This window comes from Leucopleurus acutus, assembly GCF_964270905.1.
Source record: "Leucopleurus acutus genome assembly, chromosome: X".
Lineage (NCBI taxonomy): Eukaryota > Metazoa > Chordata > Mammalia > Artiodactyla > Delphinidae > Leucopleurus > Leucopleurus acutus.
The window spans coordinates 42474677-42495397 of NC_139148.1; the positions used below are offsets into that span (position 1 = coordinate 42474677).

The following is a 20721-nucleotide window of genomic DNA, read 5'->3' on the forward strand; positions in this document are numbered from 1 at the left end:
TCCACTGGGACAAAAAGACACGTTCAGGTAGAAAAAGAGTGGAAGGGAAGAGAAGGCTGGAACTGGGGTTTGCCAGAGGGTAAGAGGGCCCGGCTACTGGGCGGCGGGGCTGTCAATCTGTTAGTTAGTCAGCGATGCTGAACCCCAGACCGCTTATCTCTCCCTCCCCAGCCTACAGCCCGGTAGGAAATGGTGAAGAATGAGAGAGGGAGATTAGGAGGACAAACCGGCCTCCTACGGGTCTGACATTTAGGCATTTAGACACAGTGGGGGGGGGAGTTCGGGGGTGGTGCACAGTGGCAACTCCCCCTACCCCCTAGGCACACACTTTCTATTACAGCTTGGGGGCAGAGGTGACCCAGTGGAGGGAGCCGACAGGGAGAGCCGCCGCCCAAAGAAAAACTCCCCTCCTGAGGTCCATTCTGGCTCCGGCACTATAATTACCACAATTTTCCAGATGAGGAAACTGCAGCCTAGAGATGCTCAGTAACTTGCTCAAGGTCACATGGCTAAGTCGCATAACCTCAGTTTCCTTATCTTCAAAACAGCTTTAAGGAACTACCTCGTAGAATTGTGGCCTGCGACAATGCCTGTCACATATTACTTGCTATCATCACAGTTATTTGCCTCTACTAAGACTCCTTCCGCTCCACCATTCATTTTCCCGGCAGAATATTAATAGCTAACATTTGGCGAGTGCTTCCTGTGTACCACCTTAGCGAATATGAACTCAGAAAATCCTCACATTTATTAACATCACCACTCCCATTTTGGCCGCCACCAGCCTTGTCCACTTCCCACCGCGCTCCAGGCCCACCAGCCCGCCCTCACTACGTCATCACGGCGCGTCCCGCGGGAAGCCACTGGGAGGAGAGAAGACGCCCCTTTCTAACGGCCTTGCTTGCTTGCACTCTTGAGTTAATCGCACGGTACAGTTGGCGCCGGTCCGGAGGGCTCCTAAGGTAACACTGGACAGGGACGGAGGGACGGCGGCCATGGCCACCAGGACGACAGCGGCGGTGGCTGGGGGAGGGGCGAGGTTGACCCCGAGCGCATCGTCCAGCCGCTGGCGCGCGCTTCATACACACACTGCACTGCCTGCGACGCCAGCTCTCGCGCAGACCCGCAGTTTGTGAGTTCGCGGGAGGTGTGGCCCGCACGAGGGGCGCGGCCTTGCGGCAAGACCCCCAGTGTGGGAGGGATTGGGGCGGGCTGTAGAGAGCCCCGGCCCAACGGAAATGAGGGTGCTCAGGGAATTTTGAGGCGTAAGCCAAAGGCGGAGTTTGAAAAAGGGGCTGCGCCCGCGTCGACGGCGGGGGCGGGAAGGGGGAGGGGCTAGCGGGAGGTGGCTCGGAACTGGCTGAAGGGGCTTGGTGAGGCGTTAGGGATTGGGCCTGGGTAGGGGGTGGGGCCTGGTGGAAGGAAAGGGGCAGTCCCCTGAGGAGCTGGGCTTGTTGAAACGTTAGGGGCGGGATCTAGCCAAGTGGAAGGTGCCGGTCGGGCCGAAAAGGGGTGGAGTTAAGTGGATCGTTAAGGGTGGAGTCGGGGCCCTGGCTGGGTCTGGCTGAGTGAAAGAGTGGGTGATTATCCCGGGAGATTGGCTGGAATGGGCAGGTTTGAGAAGGGGTGGGGTCTGGGCGAGGCTTTGAGGAATGAAAGGGTCTGGGAATGGGGCTTGACAGAGCGGAAGGGGCGGTGATTAGCTGGAAAGGGAAGGCTCTAGAACGGACTGAGCCAGGGGGTTAATTGCTCTGTGAAAGGGCAAGACTTTGAAAGGAGAAAGAATAGTGTTAAAGGGGTGGAGCCTAGTGGAATGGGCGGGACCAGGTAGAATGGACACCCAGCTGGAGGGAGAGAGCCTTCAGAGGCAGAGTTTAGAAGGTGGTGTGGAATAGATAGCAAAAGGGATAGAGACTAGCGTAGGGGGCGGGGCCTGGGAAGGGCTGGGATGTAGGGTTTTCAGGGCGTTGGGCCCTTTCAGAGTCACCTCCACCCCACCCTCAAGAAACGCGTGAGGGGTGAAGTCTCCCCAGCCATGACCTCCACCGGCCAGGATTCCACCACAACCAGACAGCGAAGGAGTAGGCACAATCCCCATCCCCCCGCCCACGACTCCAGCGTCACCTCGGTGAGACCCCAGACCTCGGTGAGGCCCCACACCTGCCCTGATGAGGGGGAGGGGGAGCAGCGGACCGTGCGTTGGACTCTGACCCTTCTCTCTGTTTGGCAGAAGCGAGGTGTTAAAAAGGGTGCCGTACTCCGCTCCAGCCCCAATCTAGCGGAGGTAAAGAAGAAAGGCAGAATGAAGAAGCTTAGTCAAGCAGCCGAGCAAGACCTAGTCGTGGGGCTGCAAGGGCTGGTGAGAGGGGCCTGGCCGCAATTTAACCTCCTGTGACAATCAAAACCCTGAGCTTCTCCATCCTGGACAGTGTGGGATGCTCCCTGTGACTCAGGCCCTCAGTGCATCAGTCTCTCCCATTTTTTTTCCTTGCAGGATCTGAACCGGGAGGCCAGGACACTGTCTGGCACTGGCTTGGTGTTCGATGAGCAGCTAAATGAATTCCACTGCCTCTGGGATGACAGGTGAGGCTGGCTCCTCCAGGCCATACCCAAGCCATACAAAGACAAACACTTAGAGCACATTAGAAGAACGAATCCTGTCTTAATCTAGCCTAGAGAATGGAAGCAGATGATTTAGGGAGATGGGGCTCAGGCTTGAATGGGTTGTTTTCATTTAGCCAACAAACATTTATTGAGTGCCTTCTGTGTGCCGGAGATGGTGATACAAATGTGTCAGACAAGACCGACAGGGAGCTGACAGATGAGTAGGAGAGCAGGTCACTAAACCGCCATCAGCAGTGTGAGGTGTTTAATGAAGGAGGACCTAAGACCAGAGCTTTCAAGAGTGTTTAATAGAGGACCCTAGACTAGCATCCAGGGCTCCCAGAAGGATTCCTTGAAGAAGGGATGTTTGTGCTGAAATGGAAGAATTACACTTCCCATTCAGTCACACATTACAATCCATCAGCAAATTCTTTTGGCTCTGTGTTTGAAATGTATTCAGTATCTGACCTTTCCTCACCGCCTCCACTGCCACCACCATCATCACTCACCTAGACTTGCAGAGGCCTCCCTGTTTCCACCCTCACCCCTGCTGCCTGTTCTTCACACAACAGCCTAAAAAAGTATGTACAAGATGATATTCTCTCTCTTAAAGTCCTTCAAGGGCAGGGTGTTACCCTGAAGGTAAAGTTCAAATTCTTCATCCTGGCCTCTAAGGTTCCATGTGATCTGGCTCCATATCACCACGGTGACCTCGTCAGCCAATCCTCCCCCTCATTCGCTTTGCTTCACTTCACACACACTGATCCCCTTGCTGTTCTTCCAACATGCGAGGCACTCTCTCATCTCAGGTCTTTACCCTGGCCAGTCCCTTTTCCAGAGATTCATTTCCACCTACTTGTCTCCTAGTTAACATTCACATCTCAAGGAGACCCTCCGAGAGGACTTTGCCTAGCCACTCCCCTTCCCCCACACCTGAGCATCAAGATATTCCTAGCCCATGCCATTGTTTGTCCATTATTATACTTATGTGTTTACTAGTTTAGTATCTATCTTCCCTATCCCAGTGGAAGACTCAGGATGGCAAAAGACTTCATTATTGAATACATATCTACCGTCTCCTGAGGCGCTAGGGACAGGCAGTACACAAAACAAACAAAACTCCTGCCTTTGTGGAGATTACATTTTAGAGGAGGGAGACAGATAGTAAACAAGGAAAAAGCAAGTGATAAAGTGTGTTAGAAAGAGAAGTGCTGTGGAGAAACACTGAAGCGGGAGGGAGAGTAGCAGAAAGTGCAGTGGAGGGGACTCTTCAGTTTTAAATACGATGATCAAGGAAGGCCTTACTATCTGAGCAGGGATCTGAAGGAGGTGAGGGAGTGAGCTATGGAGGCATCTGGGAGAAGATTGTCCTGGGCAGGAAGAAGAGCTAGTGGAAACGTACTTGGTTTGACTGAGGAACAGGGAGGAGCCCAGTGTAGGAGAAGCAGTGAGTGATGGAGAGAGCAGTAGGAGATAGGGGTCAAAGAGGGGATGGGGCAGGTCGTCAAGGGCCTTCTGGGGCATGGGGAGGACATTGGCTTTTACCCTGAGTGAGCTGGGAGCCAGGAGAATTTTTTTTTTTTTTTTTTGCGATACGCGGGCCTCTCACTGTTGTGGCCTCTCCCACTGCGGAGCACAGGCTCCGGACGCGCAGGCTCAGCGGCCATGGCTCAGGGGCCCAGCCACTCCGCGGCATGTGGGATCTTCCCGGACTGGGGCACGAACCCCTGTCCCCTGCATCGGCAGGCAGACTCTCAACCACTGCGCCAGCAGGGAAGCCCCAGGAGAAGTTTTTGAGTAGAGGAGGGACGTGACCTGATTTGAGTTTTAACCAGTGTCTGGGCTGCTGTGCAGAGAAAGGACTGTTGGGGGAGCAAGGGCAGAAGCTGGGAGGCCAGCTGAGTGCAATAGCCCAGGCGAGAGATTATGGTAGCAGCAGTGGGGGTGATAGGAGAGGGCCAGGCTCTGCATATATCATGAGAACAGAGACCAACAGACGCCAGGGATGACTCCAAAGTTTCATGCGTCAGCAGCTGTGGAAGGGCAGATGGGGAAGATGTGCAGAAACAGATGTGGTGCTCACCAGTGTCATATATATCTGTATCTATATCTGTATTTGTATCTCTGTCAACCCAGCTTCCCTGAAGGCCCTGAGCGGCTCCATGCCATCAAGGAGCATCTGATCCAGGAGGGCCTCCTGGATCGCTGTGTGTCCTTTCAGGTGAGTCCCCCAGCCGACATCCTGGGCAGAGGGCAGCAGCTGGTGGGACAGCCTGAGCCTTAGCACTTTATTCCTCATGTCTCCCCAGGCCCGATTTGCCGAAAAGGAGGAGCTGATGTTGGTTCACAGGTGAAGGCTTAGGGGCCTTGTAGGGATGGGGAGGAGGCTGCCCTGGGCCAACCAGGGCAGGCCAGATGCTTTGGGAAGGAATGTCATGGGCTCTGTGGTCTTGGGCAAGTCACTCAGCCTTTCTGAATCTCAGTGTCATCACCTGTAACTTGGGGGCTAGTAAACATGAGCTCCTCAGGAGGGCTTGATATGTGTCGGGTGCTTAGAATGGTGCCTGACATATCATCAGTCCCTGATGAGCTCTTTTTGTTATTATAATCTGATGTGTAAACAGATGATGGATATGTGGACAGAGTGATCAGGGGGTTCCCCCAGGGGGCTGAAGGAACCCAGAGTAAGAGTCCTGATGTGGTATGGCTCAAGGAAAGTTAGTGTGGCAGAGGGGGTATCTTAGCTGAGCTTTAAGAGGAGAAAAAGAATGAGTCCCATGAAACAGAAGGCTGAGGAAAGGGAGATGCAGACAGCTGGAACTGTCTGGTCAAAGACCTGGAGGTACTGGGCTTCCCTGGTGGCGCAGTGGTTGAGAGTCTGCCTGCCGATGCAGGGGACACGGGTTCGTGCCCCAATCCGGGAAGACCCCACATGCCGCAGAGCGGCTGGGCCCGTGAGCCATGGCCGCTGAGCCTGCGCGTCCGGAGCCTGTGCTCCGCAACGGGAGAGGCCACAACAGTGAGAGGCCCGCGTACCGCAAAAAAAAAAAAAAAAAAAAAAAAAAAAAAAAAAAAGACCTGGAGGTAGGATTTGATGTGGCCAGAGTAGAGGGCAAGGGTTGTTACTGGAAATGAGGCAGGCTGGGGAAGAAGCAGGGAAGGTATCCTACATCCCAGCTATTCCCTGGATTGACAGTTGAGGAGGCCTGACTTGTCCAGGGGTTTGGTGCATGGAGGACTCAGCTGGGAAGGGGATAGGGCCCTGGTTCAGGGCCAGGGAGGGAGGCGGGCCCCTGAATCCCATCCCCCATCTATGTACCCAGTCTAGAATACATTGATCTGATGGAGACGACCCAGTACATGAATGAGGGGGAACTCCGTGTCCTAGCAGATACCTATGACTCAGTTTATCTGCATCCGGTATGGATGAGAACTGTGAGGGCAGAGGGTGGTGGCAATCCCGGGGTCCCCCATCCCTACATCCACCCCACCTTGGAGCGGGGCAGCTGAGTGGACAGGGCTGCTATCTCCCTCACTCCCTCTCTGGCTCCCCACTGTCTCTCCAGAACTCATACACCTGCGCCTGCCTGGCCTCAGGCTCCGTCCTCAGGCTGGTGGATGCAGTCCTGAGGGCTGAGATCCGGAATGGCATGGCGATCATCAGGTAGGACCCACTAGCATAAGGCTTTTTTACTTTACAAAAAATTCCTTTCTCAAATGTAAAAGGTAATGGTATGGGAAGTATATTCACATGGTTCAAGAATCAAATGTTAAAAAAGGTTGGGGGTCCGGTACAAGTAAAAGTCCTCCCCACCCCCGTCTCCAGACACCTGCTTCCTCTCCTGGAGGCAGTCGCTGTCACCAACGACTCTTGTGTCCTCCCAGAAATAGTCTGTGCCATTCATGGAATAAATACCATATTTTGTTGATTCTAAGATGTATATTTTTTTCATATTCGAAACATCTTGAAATCCAGATGCATCTTATAAACAACGGTGTCTCAGAATTCCTTTGGCAGCATTTTCTGCTTTGTTATTGGCATGTAAAATCACAGTACATCTTCTCATCATTGGCATCTCAGAAGTGATGAAATGCAGAAGACGTAGCTTTTCTCCTACCTCCCCTTTTTTAGCCACAAATTATGGTAGCACTCGACACACTCCCTGTATCATGCGTTTTTCACTTATATATCTTGGAAAGCTTTTCTCTTAACAGTGTATAGCCTAGACCCATGTAGAACGCCATTATACAAATGCACAGTAAGTTAACCTGCCTGCTACCACTGGGCATTTTGGTTCTCTCCAATCATTTGCTGTTTCCAAAAAATGCTGCACCAAATATCATCCATTTATAAACATGTTATTTCACCCTTTTTGTTATATAGGTTGTGGACTAAGTCCCCAGGAGCAGAAGGACTTGGTATGAGGGTGTATGCATTGATAATTTTAATGAGCATTATCAAATTTCCTTCAGAGAGAGAAGAGTAGACTGGGGGTGAGGATCTGAGGGACCCAATTACTCAGTTCCTGGCAGATGTGCAGGCATCGGCACTGGGGGAGTTGGTGGTCCAGGATTAGAGAGCAGGGAAGAGTCCATCTCTGAAGAGGAGGACCCCTCACCACCATCAATCTGTGGCCTTCCCTGCCCTTCCCAGGCCTCCTGGACACCATGCCCAGCACAGTCTCATGGACGGGTATTGCATGTTCAACCACGTGGCTGTGGCTGCCCGCTATGCTCAACAGAAGCATGACATTCAGAGGTCAGCAGCAAGCAGCAGGGCGGGTGTAATGAGGGTGGCACAGGGTTGGGTATCTTGGTCTAGGCACTTCCCCCAGATGCTCCTTGATCTTCTTACGTAGTGCCCCCCTCTCTCTCACTCACAGGGTCCTTATCGTGGATTGGGATGTGCACCACGGTCAAGGAACACAGTTCACCTTTGACCAAGACCCCAGGTATGCCCAGAGTACCACCCTAGATGCTAGACTCCCAGCCACCCGCCACCTTTACAGGCACAGCCAGAAGGGGCCCAGGAGGGAAGGGGAAGCATTCACATTTGTTGGGCCTGCCCTGGCAACAGGCTTGGTACTGCCCTCTGTGTGTCTGCTGTCTCTTAATTTCACTCTGAGGCAGGGACTGTTGGGTTCCCCATTTTACAGATCAGGGAACTGAGGCTTACAGGTTAAGAGGTCATAGAGAGAAGAAGTTGAAGAGACGAGATTTGAGCCTACAAATGCTTGGAGATCTCGTTCACCAATTTATCCTGGAGCTGGAGTGAACCTCAAATTACTACTTTATGTTTTCCGATTATGACAATACTGCAAATTTTATTTCTTTAAAAAATTAAAGGGAGTTAGTTCCCTGGTGTCCTAGTGGTTAGGATTCCGGGCTTTAACTGCCTCTGCTGGGGTTCAACCCCTGGTCGGGGAACTGCGATCCTATAAGCCACATGGCATGGCCATAAATCAAACAAAAAAATTAAATATCGAAACGTCTAAAGCAGTGAGTCTCCTGTAATTCTTATCACGTCAAAAGTAACTGTTGATAGTTACAGAATTTTTCCTGTAGATGTACGAATATTCATCATTATCATTATTATTATTAACATACTACCACTACATTTTCTTCAACAACTTGCTTTTTGCATTTAACAGCATGGTTTGGACACCTCTCCATGTTAGTTCCTCTGAAAAGCATCTCGTTCTCTGTAAGAGCTGTACAGTGTTCCATTGTATGGCTATACCTTTGGCCATTTAACCCCAGGACGTTTATAGGTCTTACTAGTCTTTGCTCTACAGATAATTCTACAGTGAATAGTCTGGTAAATATATAATTTTATACTCCTCTGAGTATATCTGTAGGATGAATTTCCAATTCGTCAGAGGGTCACTGTGCTTGAAAGTCTAGAATCTAGTGCCAGACTTCCCTCCAGAAAGAGAACCACCTTACCCTTCCTGCAGAAAGTGATTGAGCCCATCCTTGTCAGTAGGGGACACTACTAAATAGTTGCTGTTTTATCCAGCCTTTTATTGAATTGACTGCATAAATTCCACTTATTCTCATGGTTCCTGAGCTCCTGTGGCCCATTATCTAATCTAGGTTGGTTGTTCTCCAGACATTGCTTTATTATTTTCCACCATTCAGTGTTGCTGACAGATGTCTAGATGTCAGTCTGATTTTCATTCCTTTCCGATATATTTTCCTCTCTGGGAGGTTTTAGGTTCTATTATCCCTGGTGTTGTGAATTTTCACCCTGCCCCTCATTCTGCTTACCAGTGGTAGATATTTTGCATCTGAAGACTCATGCCTTTCTTAAATCCTCAGAAGTTTTCTTCTATTAGATTGTTGATGATTTCTTCTACTGTGTCCTCTCTGGTCTCTCTGTTAGTCAGATGTTAGACTTCCTGGGTTGATCCTCTGTGTCTCTTATTTTTTATCTCATGTCTTCTGTCTCTTTTTTCCTTTTGCTCAGTGTCCTGGGAGATTTCCTCAACTTCACCTTCCATTCCTTCTTTTAAGCTTCAAGAGCACTTTCTTCCTCTCTGTGTTTATGCTCTACTAAGCTTTAGTTTAGTTGTTTTCCTTGTCTTCATAATAGTATTTTAAGGGCTATCCAATTTGTCTCCAGCCAGGACCCTCCTGATGGAGTTAAGAGATTGAGAGATGGGGAGCTGGGAGATTGAAGGTCATGGATAGATTTTTTTCATTTATACATTCTTATTCATAAAGAAGAATGCATTGAATATATTCACAGTTCTTCATATCTATGCATATAGTCATATATCCACAAAATAACACAGCTATTGCCTCCAATGCACTTTTAAAACGAAAAAGAATGATTAATGATATTAAGGAATTCTTGTTATTATGCCTAAGAAAATTAACAAGAATTCATTTAGTAAACTAAAGCTTAGTAGTTAAAAGAAACAAGTAAATTTAGTGAATTGGTTATTCAGTGAATTGGCTATTCAGAATTGATTTTGTGAGCATTGACCTGGATCTGTGCTTGACTTCTCCAGAAGGGAAACCTCAGATTGTCTTGGGTGACTTCCCAACCTGTTCAGCATGGGAGAGGGCCTGCTGTGGCCCCTGGAGCCTCAGACTACTTTCCAGAGATGTGTTGAAGTCTCTAATTGTCTGACATCCTTTCTCCCACTTTCTGTCTTCCTGGGTTGATATTTGTTTAAAATCCCTTTACTATCTTTTGACTAGGATTGTAGGATAATGAGGAGGTATACCTGTGCTATCAGTCCACCATTCTTTTACTGGAAGTCAGTTGAACTTATTTTAAAATCTCCTTCTATTTGCTTTATAAACTTAATTTCCTTGGGTGTTAGTTCTTCTGTTTGTTGACTTTGGTGGCTCTCTTGTGGGGTGGACTTTCTTCAAATCTTTTCTTTATTCCTATCTTTCCTGATGATAATATTTATGTTCTACTGTATGTTTATCTGTTAGAGTCAAAAGTAAAACAGTCAAAAAAAAAAAAAAAAAAGTAAAACAGTCATCTCCCATCTCCTCAAGACCAGAGCTTTCACATGGTCTTTATCCCCCAATTCCAAAAATCCTTGTATACCAATTGCATTTAATTTCACAACTATATTATCAACATTTATTAAAATGTGACTGTTAAGTTTGTCTAGATTTATTGCTTACCACTATTTCTTGCATTTCCCTAAAAAAAGGAAAAAAATGCTGCCTTAAGTCCTTTCTGGAACAAGGCAGGGGGTGGATGAACAGATGGATGGAAGGATGGATGAGAGATATTCATTTTGATCGCCTCAGTCAGAATCAAGCCCTCCTACTTGGCTTACTATCAGAACATATACCATTGTGTCTTTTCAGTATCTGTTCTGTGTCAGCCCCCCTCACTGCTCTGAGTGCTCAGTTTCTCACCTAGAAAATAGAAGAAATAGTAGAGGTAGCCTGTAAGGTATTGGAGACAAGGAATTGCCCCCTCACTGGCCTCATGGAGCCCCAGCCAGCATCCCCACTCCAGCTCCATGTACAGAACCAAGTCCCACCCCTCCTAACCCCTAGGCCCTGAGTCTCCCCACTTCCTCCAGGGAAAATACTAAGCTCCCTAGCCTTGCCTGGCGTTCTTTTCAGCCTTAGCCGGCTCCCGCCAACTAAGAGCCTCATGCCTCTGTGGGCCTCCAGTGTCACAGGGTTTGTCCTGCTGGTGGGTGGGCAAGCATGATCTAGAGTCCCCCACAGGGTCAGGAGCCCTAGGGGGTGGGATAGACTTGATAGCTCTCAGGGTGTCAGAGCTAGAACTGGGTGGGCACTGAGAGGGGCAGCAGTGTTTGCTGAGGGAGCAATTTCAGTAAGAGAGCAAATGAATGAGTGAGTGAGGTAATGGATAAATAAATGGAAGAATTAATGCATGAGAGGATGAATAAGCTGGCAACTGAATGGAAGAATGAATGAATGTATGAATTAAAGAATTCATGGGGAAATTAATGAGAGAATGAATGAATGGTTGAGTCAACCGTGGTAGCTGTGGGTTGGGGGTTTCTGGGGGGACCGATTCCTCAACCCCCACCTCTTTTTTTTCTCTGCCTCTAGTGTCCTCTATTTCTCCATCCACCGCTACGAGCAGGGTCGGTTCTGGCCCCACCTTACAGCCTCCAACTGGTCCACCACAGGTTTTGGCCAAGGCCAGGGATACACCATCAATGTGCCTTGGAACCAGGTCAGTATCTGCCCACCCTTTGCCCCCAAAATGAGGCCCACCCCTGCCCTTCAGGGCAGATGGCAGGACATCCCCATCATGCCTCCCTGTCTGCAGGTGGGGATGCGAGATGCCGACTACATCGCCGCTTTCCTGCACGTCCTGCTGCCAGTTTCCCTTGAGGTCCTGGGGGTCTGGGGTGTGTTGGGGCAGAGGCGATGTTGAGGGAAGGGCCGTGAGGGCAGGTGGCCTCATGTAGTTCCTTCCCTCTCAGTTCCAGCCCCAGCTGGTCCTGGTAGCTGCTGGATTTGATGCCCTCCAAGGGGACCCCAAGGTAAGGCAGGTGCACTGGGATGGCAGGAGGGCAGAAGGGGGCTGCACAGAGCAGGGCTGACCCTCCTCGTCCCTCCAGGGCGAGATGGCCGCCACTCCGGCAGGGTTCGCCCAGCTAACCCACCTGCTCATGGGTCTGGCAGGAGGCAAGCTGATCCTCTCACTGGAGGTGAGTGACTCACTTCGTCTCTCAGCCCGTGGATCCTGGAAGACATAAGAACAACTTTCAGTCCTGTCCCAGCAATTCCACTTACTAGCTGAACAACCTCTCCTAAGTCACTCAGCTTCCCTGTGCCTCTGCTTTCCTTATGTAAAATGGGCATTAGAATAGTAGTAATCATCCCATAATACTGTCCAGCACATGAAATGAAGTCAGCCTTCAAATGCCCTGTTGCTTGGGCTTCCCTGGTGGCGCAGTGGTTGAGAGTCCGCCTGCCGGTGCAGGAGACATGGCTTCGTGCCCCGGTCCGGGAGGATCCCACATGCCGCGGAGCGGCTGGGCCTGTGAGCCATGGCCGCTGGGCCTGCACGTCCGGAGCCTGTGCTCCGCGGCGGGAGAGGCCACAGCAGTGAGAGGCCCGTGTACAGCAAAAAAAATGCCCTGTTGCTTGACAACACCCTACTCTTCTCTGGTAACATCTGGTTCTTTCCTGCCCTCCCTCATGTGAACTCCTTCTCCCAGGGTGGCTACGACCTCCGCTCCCTGGCTGAGGGCGTCAGCGCCTCGCTCCACACCCTTCTGGGAGACCCTTGCCCCGTGCTGGAGTTCCCTGGCGCCCCTTGCCCGAGGTGAGCCCAGGTGGAGGAGGGGAGAAGTAGGCCCCTCATTACCCACTCAGGGGCCAGTTGGTCACATTTTCCTCTCCCTTGCCCTCCAGTGCCCAGGCGTCTATATCCTGTGCTCTGGAAGCCCTTGAGCCCTTCTGGGAGGTCTTCGTGAGATCAGGTAGTTGTCAGGGAGTGCGCTGGGTGGGGGGTTGGGCAGGGAAGGAGCTGTGGGAGGAGACTCCTCCAGACCCCACTCTGACTTTCCTCGATGCCTTGGTGGGGGAGGGTCAGGCCCTCTCTCACTGGGCCCTGGTTTCAGGCCTCCCACCCCTTTTTAGGTTTGGGTAAACTGAGTTCCAGAGTATTAAGGGGATCCAGGGTGGGGGAGTAGGAGTAGGGTGAATGTGGCCTCCCCATGCAGCTGAGACCCTGGAGGAGGAGGACACTGTGGAGGGGGACGATGTGGAGGAGAAGGAGGCGGAGGGACCATGGCAGCCCCCTGAGCTCCCAAACCTGACGTGGCCGGTGCTGCAGGCTCGCACAGGGCTGGTCTATGACCCACAGATGATGGATCACTACAACTTGTGGGACAAGTATGCAGTCAGAGAGCCGGGCTAAGTGGGAGGAGGGGAGGGAGCCCCCACTTCAAGCGCACTAAGCCCTGCCTCCGACTCCCCCACTCCTAGCCACCACCCCGAGACGCCTCAGCGCATCAAGCGTATCATGCACCACCTGGAGGAGTTGGGTCTTGCCGGGCGCTGTCTCGCCCTGCCCGCACGTCCAGCCACGGACGCTGAGCTGCTCACCTGCCACAGGTCAGACCCCTGTGGCCGGGTTGGGGTGGGGCCTCAGAGCACGCAAGCCACCCTGGGGGCTGGAGCCTGGGCTTGCCTCTATTACGTGGAGCTGCTGCGAGACACAGGAGAGGACGTGGAGGGGACAGAGTTACCTGGCTGTCCCATTGAGTGCCCCCTCTGTGCCTCCAGTGCTGAGCACGTGGATCGTCTGCGGGCCACGGAGAAGATGAAGACCCGGGAGCTGCACCGCGAGGGCGCCAGCTATGACTCCATCTACATCTGCCCCAGCACCTTCACCTGTGCGCAGCTGGCTGCTGGCGCCGCCTGCCGCCTGGTGGAGGCTGTGCTGGCAGGAGAGGTGCCTGCACTTTGGGGAGGGGACCTTGGGCTCCAGGAGAGGAAGTCCTGGGGGTGGAGGGTGGGGAAAGAGGGGGCTCTGAGAGGTGGGCCAGGCCTGAGGAAAGGGGGCATGCAATGGGAGGAGATCCCAGCTCACCAGAGGCCTGGCTCCTGGGGAAGTACACCCAGTGGGATGGGGGCTACAGGCTTGGGGGCCCCTAGCAGCTGGTGGAATAGTAGAGGGACAGGAGAGATGGAAGAGGAGAGGAAAGGGAAGGGAAAGCGGGGAGGGTGGGTGGTCTAATCTTTGTTCCCTGCCCCTCCCCCAGGTTTTGAATGGCATTGCTGTGGTGCGTCCCCCCGGCCACCATGCAGAGCGGGATGCCGCTTGCGGTTTCTGCTTCTTCAACTCTGTGGCTGTGGCTGCTCGCCATGCCCAGGCCGTCAGTGGGCGTGCGCTGCGGTAAGTGTTCCCTGTCCCCACCGCCTGGTGCTTACGCAGCAGGCCCTGTAGTACAGCCCCCAAAGTTACCCCGAACCACCCAAGGGTCCAATTGCCCAGCACTTCCAGAAAAGGACCAAGGATCTAGCCTTTCAGTGCTTACCCAGATAGGATCCCCAGATTGCGGCAACCAGGTGATTATAAAACAGCATCTAGGGTCCCCTTCCCCAGAATTTCTGGCCCTGATGACTATCCCAACAGAAGCCAGGGTCCGGCCTCTGGTGCTTCCTTCAAAAGACCCACAATCTAGCCCCTGGCACTTACCCACACAAGGCCCGGGATCTGGCCCTGAGCACTTGCTCGGGCCCACAGTGAAGCCCTTAGGACTCTGATAGGACCCACAAGCCTGCTACCCAGTGCTTTCCCCAGGGACCCAGGGTCCTCCCATCCACAATAAATGCCCCTGCATACAGACTCCAGGGGTCTAGTCCCTGCCCTCCCCCAGGGGGCAAGTGTCCTGGGGTAACTGGGAAGCTGTCCCCTCCCTCCTCAGGATCCTGATCGTGGACTGGGACGTCCATCATGGTAATGGAACTCAGCACATATTTGAGGAGGACCCCAGGTGAGGGGCTGCGGCAGGGGGTGGGGTGTGGTCAGGGAGGTGGGCGGGCCATGCCTCATGGGTGCCTCGCTAACCAGGCACATCCCTCCTGCCCACCGTGTTCCTGCAGCGTGCTGTACATTTCTCTGCACCGCTATGATCATGGCGCCTTCTTTCCTATGGGGGACGAGGGCGCCAGCAGCCAGATAGGTCAGGCTGCAGGCACGGGCTACACCGTCAACGTGGCCTGGAATGGGCCCCGCTTGGGTGACGCCGACTACCTGGTTGCCTGGCATCGTCTGGTGCTTCCCATTGCCTATGAGGTACGATTTAGGACGCACGTGACAAGACTGTGTGGGTGGCAGCAGGCGTGCATGTGTCCAATGTCTCAGTGACTGATCCTGTGAGAGGACCTGCAGGTGGCTGCTGTGATGGCTTTGGGGGAGGGGATGTGACTCTGATGGCCTTTGGGTATGTTTGTGCAGTGGCTGTATGTGACTGCCTTCTGTGTGTAACTGTGAGGACTTGGCAGTGTGCGGGGGTGGTCTTGCCTGGGGGCGTGCCTGGCTGTGTACCTGTCCTGTGTGTACACCATCACTAGTGCCTATCTGTGTGTGATGGTGGCCCCATGTGACTGCCATCTCTGTGGAACTGCACGTGCCAGGTGGAGAGGGGTTCGAGCACGTGTGAAACTCTGCACGGGGAGCTATTTGTCACTACCGCTGCTCTGTGTGGTGGGTGTGATATTGTACGTCATTGCACATTGCTCTCTCTGACAGCCAGTGTGTGACTTTCTGCATGTGGAAGGCTGTGTGTGACAGTCATCTCTCTCTCCTATGGCCTATATACATTTCCCTGACTCTGTGTGAGTGGCTGTAGGTAACTGCCTCCTCCGTGTGTAAACTGTGTGTATGTGTGGCAAATCATGTGTACATGACTAACTCTGAGGGTGGATGAACGTGAGCGCCATCTCTGTGACCTCTGTGCAGACATGCGTGTTCAGATGTGTATGTGTGTCTGTGCACAGTTGGCTGTGACTATCTCTGTGTGTGTGTAACTCTATGAAATAGTGTGTGTGACCATGTGCAAGCGACCACCTCCTGTGGGTGCAACAGCACATGTGACTATTGTGACTGTGGTGGTGGCATGTGTATGATTGTGTTTGTGCAGGGGTAGCTGTGGATTACTGTTCCCTCTGAGAAACTGTGTGTGCGTGTGTGACTAGTACTATGTATAGTCTGGTCTGTGTGAGACTGTCTGATTGTGTGTGGGTGTATGTGACTGTATGTGACCATCTTCTGTGTGTGGCACCTGTGTTGTCATCTTCTGTGATGGAAACATGTGTGCACCTTTCTTTGGTACCATGTGTGTAAAACCCTGTGTTGTGCCCATGTGTCCCATGTTCGACCCAGGGAGGGGAGTGTGTGGCTCTTGGTCTCACCCTTGGGTGTGTATGTGAGGACATATCTCTCTGTCTCATGTCACTATCTCTTGACATGAGTCTCCACATCTCACAACTCTGCTTCATGACCCTGTCCGTCTGTTTCTCACATCTCCATATCTCTGTATCTCGGGTCTCTAAATCTGTGTCTGATGTGTCCACGTCTCTGAATCTCTCTTGTGTCTCCATGTCCTCCCCTCCCTATTTTCAGGGCTCTGGTCTTGTGTCTCCCGGGCTCCAGGTCCCATGTCTCCATCTCTCTGACTTGCATTGCCATGTCTTCGTTTGTCCTTGTCTGTGTCTCTAGGTCTCCCTGAACTGCTGCCTCCCCACGCCCCCACCCTCATGCTCATGTGTCTCTTCTCTCCCTGCCTCAGTTTAACCCAGAACTGGTGCTGGTCTCAGCTGGCTTCGATGCTGCCCGGGGGGACCCACTGGGCAGCTGCCAGGTGTCGCCTGAGGGCTATGCCCACCTCACCCACCTGCTGATGGGCCTGGCCAATGGCCGCATTATCCTTATCCTAGAGGTAGCTGTCTCAGTCCCTCTTCCTGCTGTGGGAGGGTGGTCGGGAAGACTTGGATGTCCCCACCTGGGGTTGTGGGCACACAGTGGGCATTAGTAATAACACCAGCATTAGCAACTTTAATTGAGCACTCACTATGTACAAGACACTCTTCTTGGCACTTTACGTGCATTATTAATGCATTTACTTAACAAAGCAGCCTTGTGAGGTAAGGTCTACTGACCTCATCATTTTCCTCTCTCAAGATCAGGGAAACTGAAGTACAGAGAGCTGCGGTGACTAGCTGGAGGTCACACATTTAATAATGACGGAGCCAGGCCTTGAACCCAGGCAGCCTGGCTCCAGAGTCTTTACTTTTTACCTCTACTTGAACTACCTCCAACAAAATCCTGAGACAAAGGAAATTCACTGACTTTTTGTAAAGTACTCAGTGCCCCCACCCCCTGTGCCTCAGTTTCCTTGTCTGTAAGGTGTGGATGGCCAATCGTGGAGGGGTGCCTGGCACATGGTAAGCCCTGTGCAAGAGCTGTGGCTTCTTATGGTTATGCGTTGTTCGTACATTAGTTTAACCCACTCAGCAACCTTCTGTGCTGTCATTTGTACTCCTTCACAGATGAGGACAATAAGTGACAGAGAGATTAATTGGCTGGTAAGATGTCCCACTGTGTGCCCAGGCCTGCCTGTGGCAGGGCAGGGTGGTGGACCCTTTCCTCAGGTAGCCCAGGTTCCAACCTCAGTGCTGCCTCTTACCAGCTGTTAAGACCTCAGACAAGTCATCTAACCACTGTGAGCCGCAGTTACTTTATCTGGAAAAAGAGCAGAGACTGGGGTTCCTATAGAGTGTGAGAAAAGAGGGTTCCCGTACCAGGTCAGGATACAGATTCACATAGAGAGAAAGACCAGTTGTTCCTGTACCAGGGCAGGGCAGCGCCTTCTGTGGGTGGAGCCAGGGGTTCCCATACTGTGAAGGCAGGTTCCTGCACGGATTCAGCACATGCGGTTGTGAGGATTCAGTGCTTAGAATAGGGTCTAGCACACAGCAAGCACTTAATGAACGTCAGCGCTTACTAATGTTGCCATCAGTACTGTCATTCTTGTGGTTATTATTATCTTGCACTTTATGTCACAATTCTGTCCCCCTCAACAACCACCTCACATAGTGGGCGCTGTCCATCTGACAGATGTGGGTTCTACTTACTTGTCCCCAGTACCTACCCTCCAGACTTGCAGGACCCCAAGGGGAGACTGGGAGGCAGGACATCTCATCTCCCAAATTCCCTGAGGACCCCCCTCATCATACCTTTCCCTCCTCTTTTCCTTAACAAAGGGTGGTTATAACCTGACATCCATCTCGGAGTCCATGGCCGCCTGCACCCACTCCCTCCTTGGGGACCCGCCACCCCTGCTGACCCTGCTGCGGCCCCCGCTGTCAGGGGCCCTGGCCTCGATCTCCGAGACCATCCAAGTCCATCGCAGATACTGGTGCAGTTTGCGGGTCACAAGTGAGTGGGTGAGGGGAACTGCGGGCAGTGGGGGCTCAGGGGAGGGCAGGGATTAGAGGTGGGAGAAGGGATAGCACCCACACTCAAGGATCTCCCTTCCATGGTTCCAGAGGTCAAAGATAAAGAGGGACCCTCCAGTTCTAAGTTGATCACCAAGAAGGCACCCCAGGCAGCCAATCCTTTGTCAGCCAAAGGGATGACCATGCCAGAAGGGAACATTCTGGAGGCAGGCACAGGGAAGGCCACCTCAGCAACATCTGTGAAAGAGTCCACTCCAGGCCAGACTACGTCAGAGACAGCTGTGATGGAGTTCACTCAGGACCAGTCATCAGAGACAGCCATGGGAGGAGCTGCTGCGCTGAACCAGGCCACCTCAGAGGCAGCCACAGGGGATGCCACGCTGGACCAGACCACCTCGGAGGAGGCTGTGGGGGGAGCTGAGCTGATCCAAAGCCCTCCAGCCTCATGCACTGACAATCAGACTCCTCCAGCGTCACCCATGCAAGGAGCCACAACTCAGATATCCCCCAGTAAACTGACTGGAAATCTCAGGACCTTGGAACTAGACAAGGCACAGGTAAGGCCCACCACACCCAAGTAGGGGGAAGAAGGGACAAGAATCAGGCCTCCCGGATTCATCTCTTATCTCTGTGTGTATAGGAACCCCCAGAAGAGGAGGAGCTACTAGGAGAGGCAGCTGGAGGTCAGGACATGAATGAGTCAGTACTGATGCATGTCACTGGAGACCATGCTGACACTGACCAAGTGAGCTCTGGGAGAGGCTAGAACAGTGGCTTCCTTCTCATGCCCATTTGTGCCTCCACGTAGGAGCATGGGCTATAGGGACATATAATGGGGAGGTGGAGTCCCTACCTTACTCAGTTTCACCCACCCCCAGGCCATGTTTTACGCTGTAACACCACTGCCCTGGTGTCCCCATTTGGTGGCAGTATGCCCTGTACCTGAAGCAGGCCTGGATGTGACCCAACCTTGTCAGGACTGTGGAGCCCTCCAGGAGAACTGGGTGTGTCTGTCTTGCTACCAGGTATGCAGCCGAGGAAAGGGATAGGGTGGAGGTTGGCCCAGGAGCAAACCACAGGTGGGTGCTGATTCCCCACCCAATGCTCGCTCCCCAACCTCAGGTCTACTGCAGTCGTTACATCAATGCCCATATGCTCCAACACCATGAAGGCTCGGGACACCCGCTGGTACTCAGCTACGCCGACCTGTCTACCTGGTGTTACCACTGTCAGGCCTACGTTCACCACAAGGTGGGCCCTGGGCAGACCCTCTAATGTGTGTACACTCACTCACACTCCCCCCTGCCCCCCCACATCTTTTGTGATTACATAAGGGGCGAATGGAGACCCTTCTGCATGTGGGATAGGCCAAGAGACAGGGCGGTTGAGGGCTGGAGTGGGGGTAGCCTCCTGGCTGAGGTAGAGGGATGCTCACTCTTATCTCCCCTCTCTTGCCTCCTCCTCAGGCTCTCCTAGCTGTGAAGAACATCGCCCACCAGAACAAGTTTGGGGAGAACATGCTCCACTCACACTAAATCCCAGAGTGTGCTCCTCTTCTTCACCTTCTGAGACCCAAGATAGACCAGCCTTAGTTCATTCCAAGCTATACCTCTGATGAGGGGTAGCCTCACTCCATCCCATCCTGAAGACCCTTTACAACTCCCCCAGGGTGCTGATTTAAGTGTATATATTTGTAAGAGGACTGTGATCAATTATAGATCTCCCACTGCCTGCTCAAGGGACTCCATCTACTCTGCTCCAGAAGGCAAGAGGAGCAGCTCAGTGACCCCAAGAGGGGGCTGATATAAAGATGATACTTTGGAGGGGAGGGGGATCAACTGGCAGGTATGGCGGGGTTGCATATGTAATAAAGTACAAGCTATTACAAAACTTGGAGAAAGCTTTTAATCTTGAGTGGGTAAAGAAGCTCACCCTCCTGGCCAACAGGGCTGATGAGTAATGAAGGAATGAGGGTGTGGGTCTTTATCAGGTCAACCCCCTGCTCATCCAAAAACTAACTGGAAATAGAGCAAGCAGCTTGGCTGGCTCCATAAGAGATTAAATGGTGGGAATCTGTGAGAAAATGAGCTCCTGCCTTAGAAATAGGAGCCTCACAGCCAGTCCCAGCTACACCCTGGGCTGGGAAGGCAAGAAAACTATCATGAAGTGTCTTCATTAGGCCTCAGTGTCTTCATCTGTCTTTGTCTTGATTGGGGGGTGGGGGGTCCAGGTTTAACATACTTGGATTTGGTCGTCATGGGTAGCTTCCTGGGGGAAGGAGTGTCTACCACTGACCAAGGGTGGGGAATTGTGGGATAATTTTAGGGTTTTATTTCTCCCACATAATGAGAATTGCTTCGGCAACTCAAAGGAGTCTGGGCTGAGGTTTCCTGGACTTTTCTTCATGGCCACCCTCTGACCCCAAGATGACCACCAGAGCCCCACCCAATCAAGAAGAGGAGAATGGGATGGGGAAGGGTCAGCTCAGTCATCCATTTTGAAGGAGCATTGTGGTTGCCCCTGCCCTCACAACTCCTGCTTACATTTTATTGGTCAGAATTGTGTCACATGACTGCCATAGCTGCAAGGGAGTCTACAACATGGTGTAGCTTGGAACACGTCCATCTCAAATCAGGTTCTTTCTGCCTTTACAAAATAACCCCTCCTCTGCAACTCTCTCCC

At 52.3% G+C, this 20721-nt stretch overlaps 1 protein-coding gene across 5 annotated transcripts; it reads left to right on the plus strand.

The window, feature by feature from the left end:
• Positions 1 to 847: 847 nt before the first annotated feature.
• Positions 848 to 19907, plus strand: HDAC6 (histone deacetylase 6; the record flags this gene model as incomplete). Of its 5 annotated transcripts, XM_082864916.1 has the most annotated exons (29): positions 848 to 962; positions 2006 to 2146; positions 2231 to 2359; positions 2495 to 2583; positions 4741 to 4825; positions 4914 to 4954; positions 5928 to 6024; positions 6171 to 6268; positions 7259 to 7363; positions 7488 to 7556; positions 11167 to 11293; positions 11390 to 11455; positions 11547 to 11606; positions 11685 to 11774; positions 12288 to 12394; positions 12484 to 12551; positions 12795 to 12966; positions 13060 to 13188; positions 13360 to 13528; positions 13839 to 13972; positions 14505 to 14573; positions 14683 to 14875; positions 16371 to 16520; positions 17845 to 18019; positions 18130 to 18596; positions 18680 to 18784; positions 18918 to 19064; positions 19162 to 19290; positions 19506 to 19907. In XM_082864916.1, exons 2-29 carry the CDS (start codon positions 2036 to 2038, stop codon positions 19572 to 19574), a joined length of 3450 nt encoding a protein of 1149 aa, XP_082721042.1. In that variant the 5' UTR covers positions 848 to 962; positions 2006 to 2035. The 5 variants fall into 5 exon arrangements, with proteins under 5 accessions (XP_082721042.1, XP_082721041.1, XP_082721045.1 ...); XM_082864915.1 differs by lacking the exon at positions 848 to 962 and having other exon boundaries at positions 1807 to 2146; XM_082864919.1 differs by lacking the exon at positions 848 to 962 and having other exon boundaries at positions 1807 to 2128; positions 19162 to 19294.
• Positions 19908 to 20721: the final 814 nt, after the last annotated feature.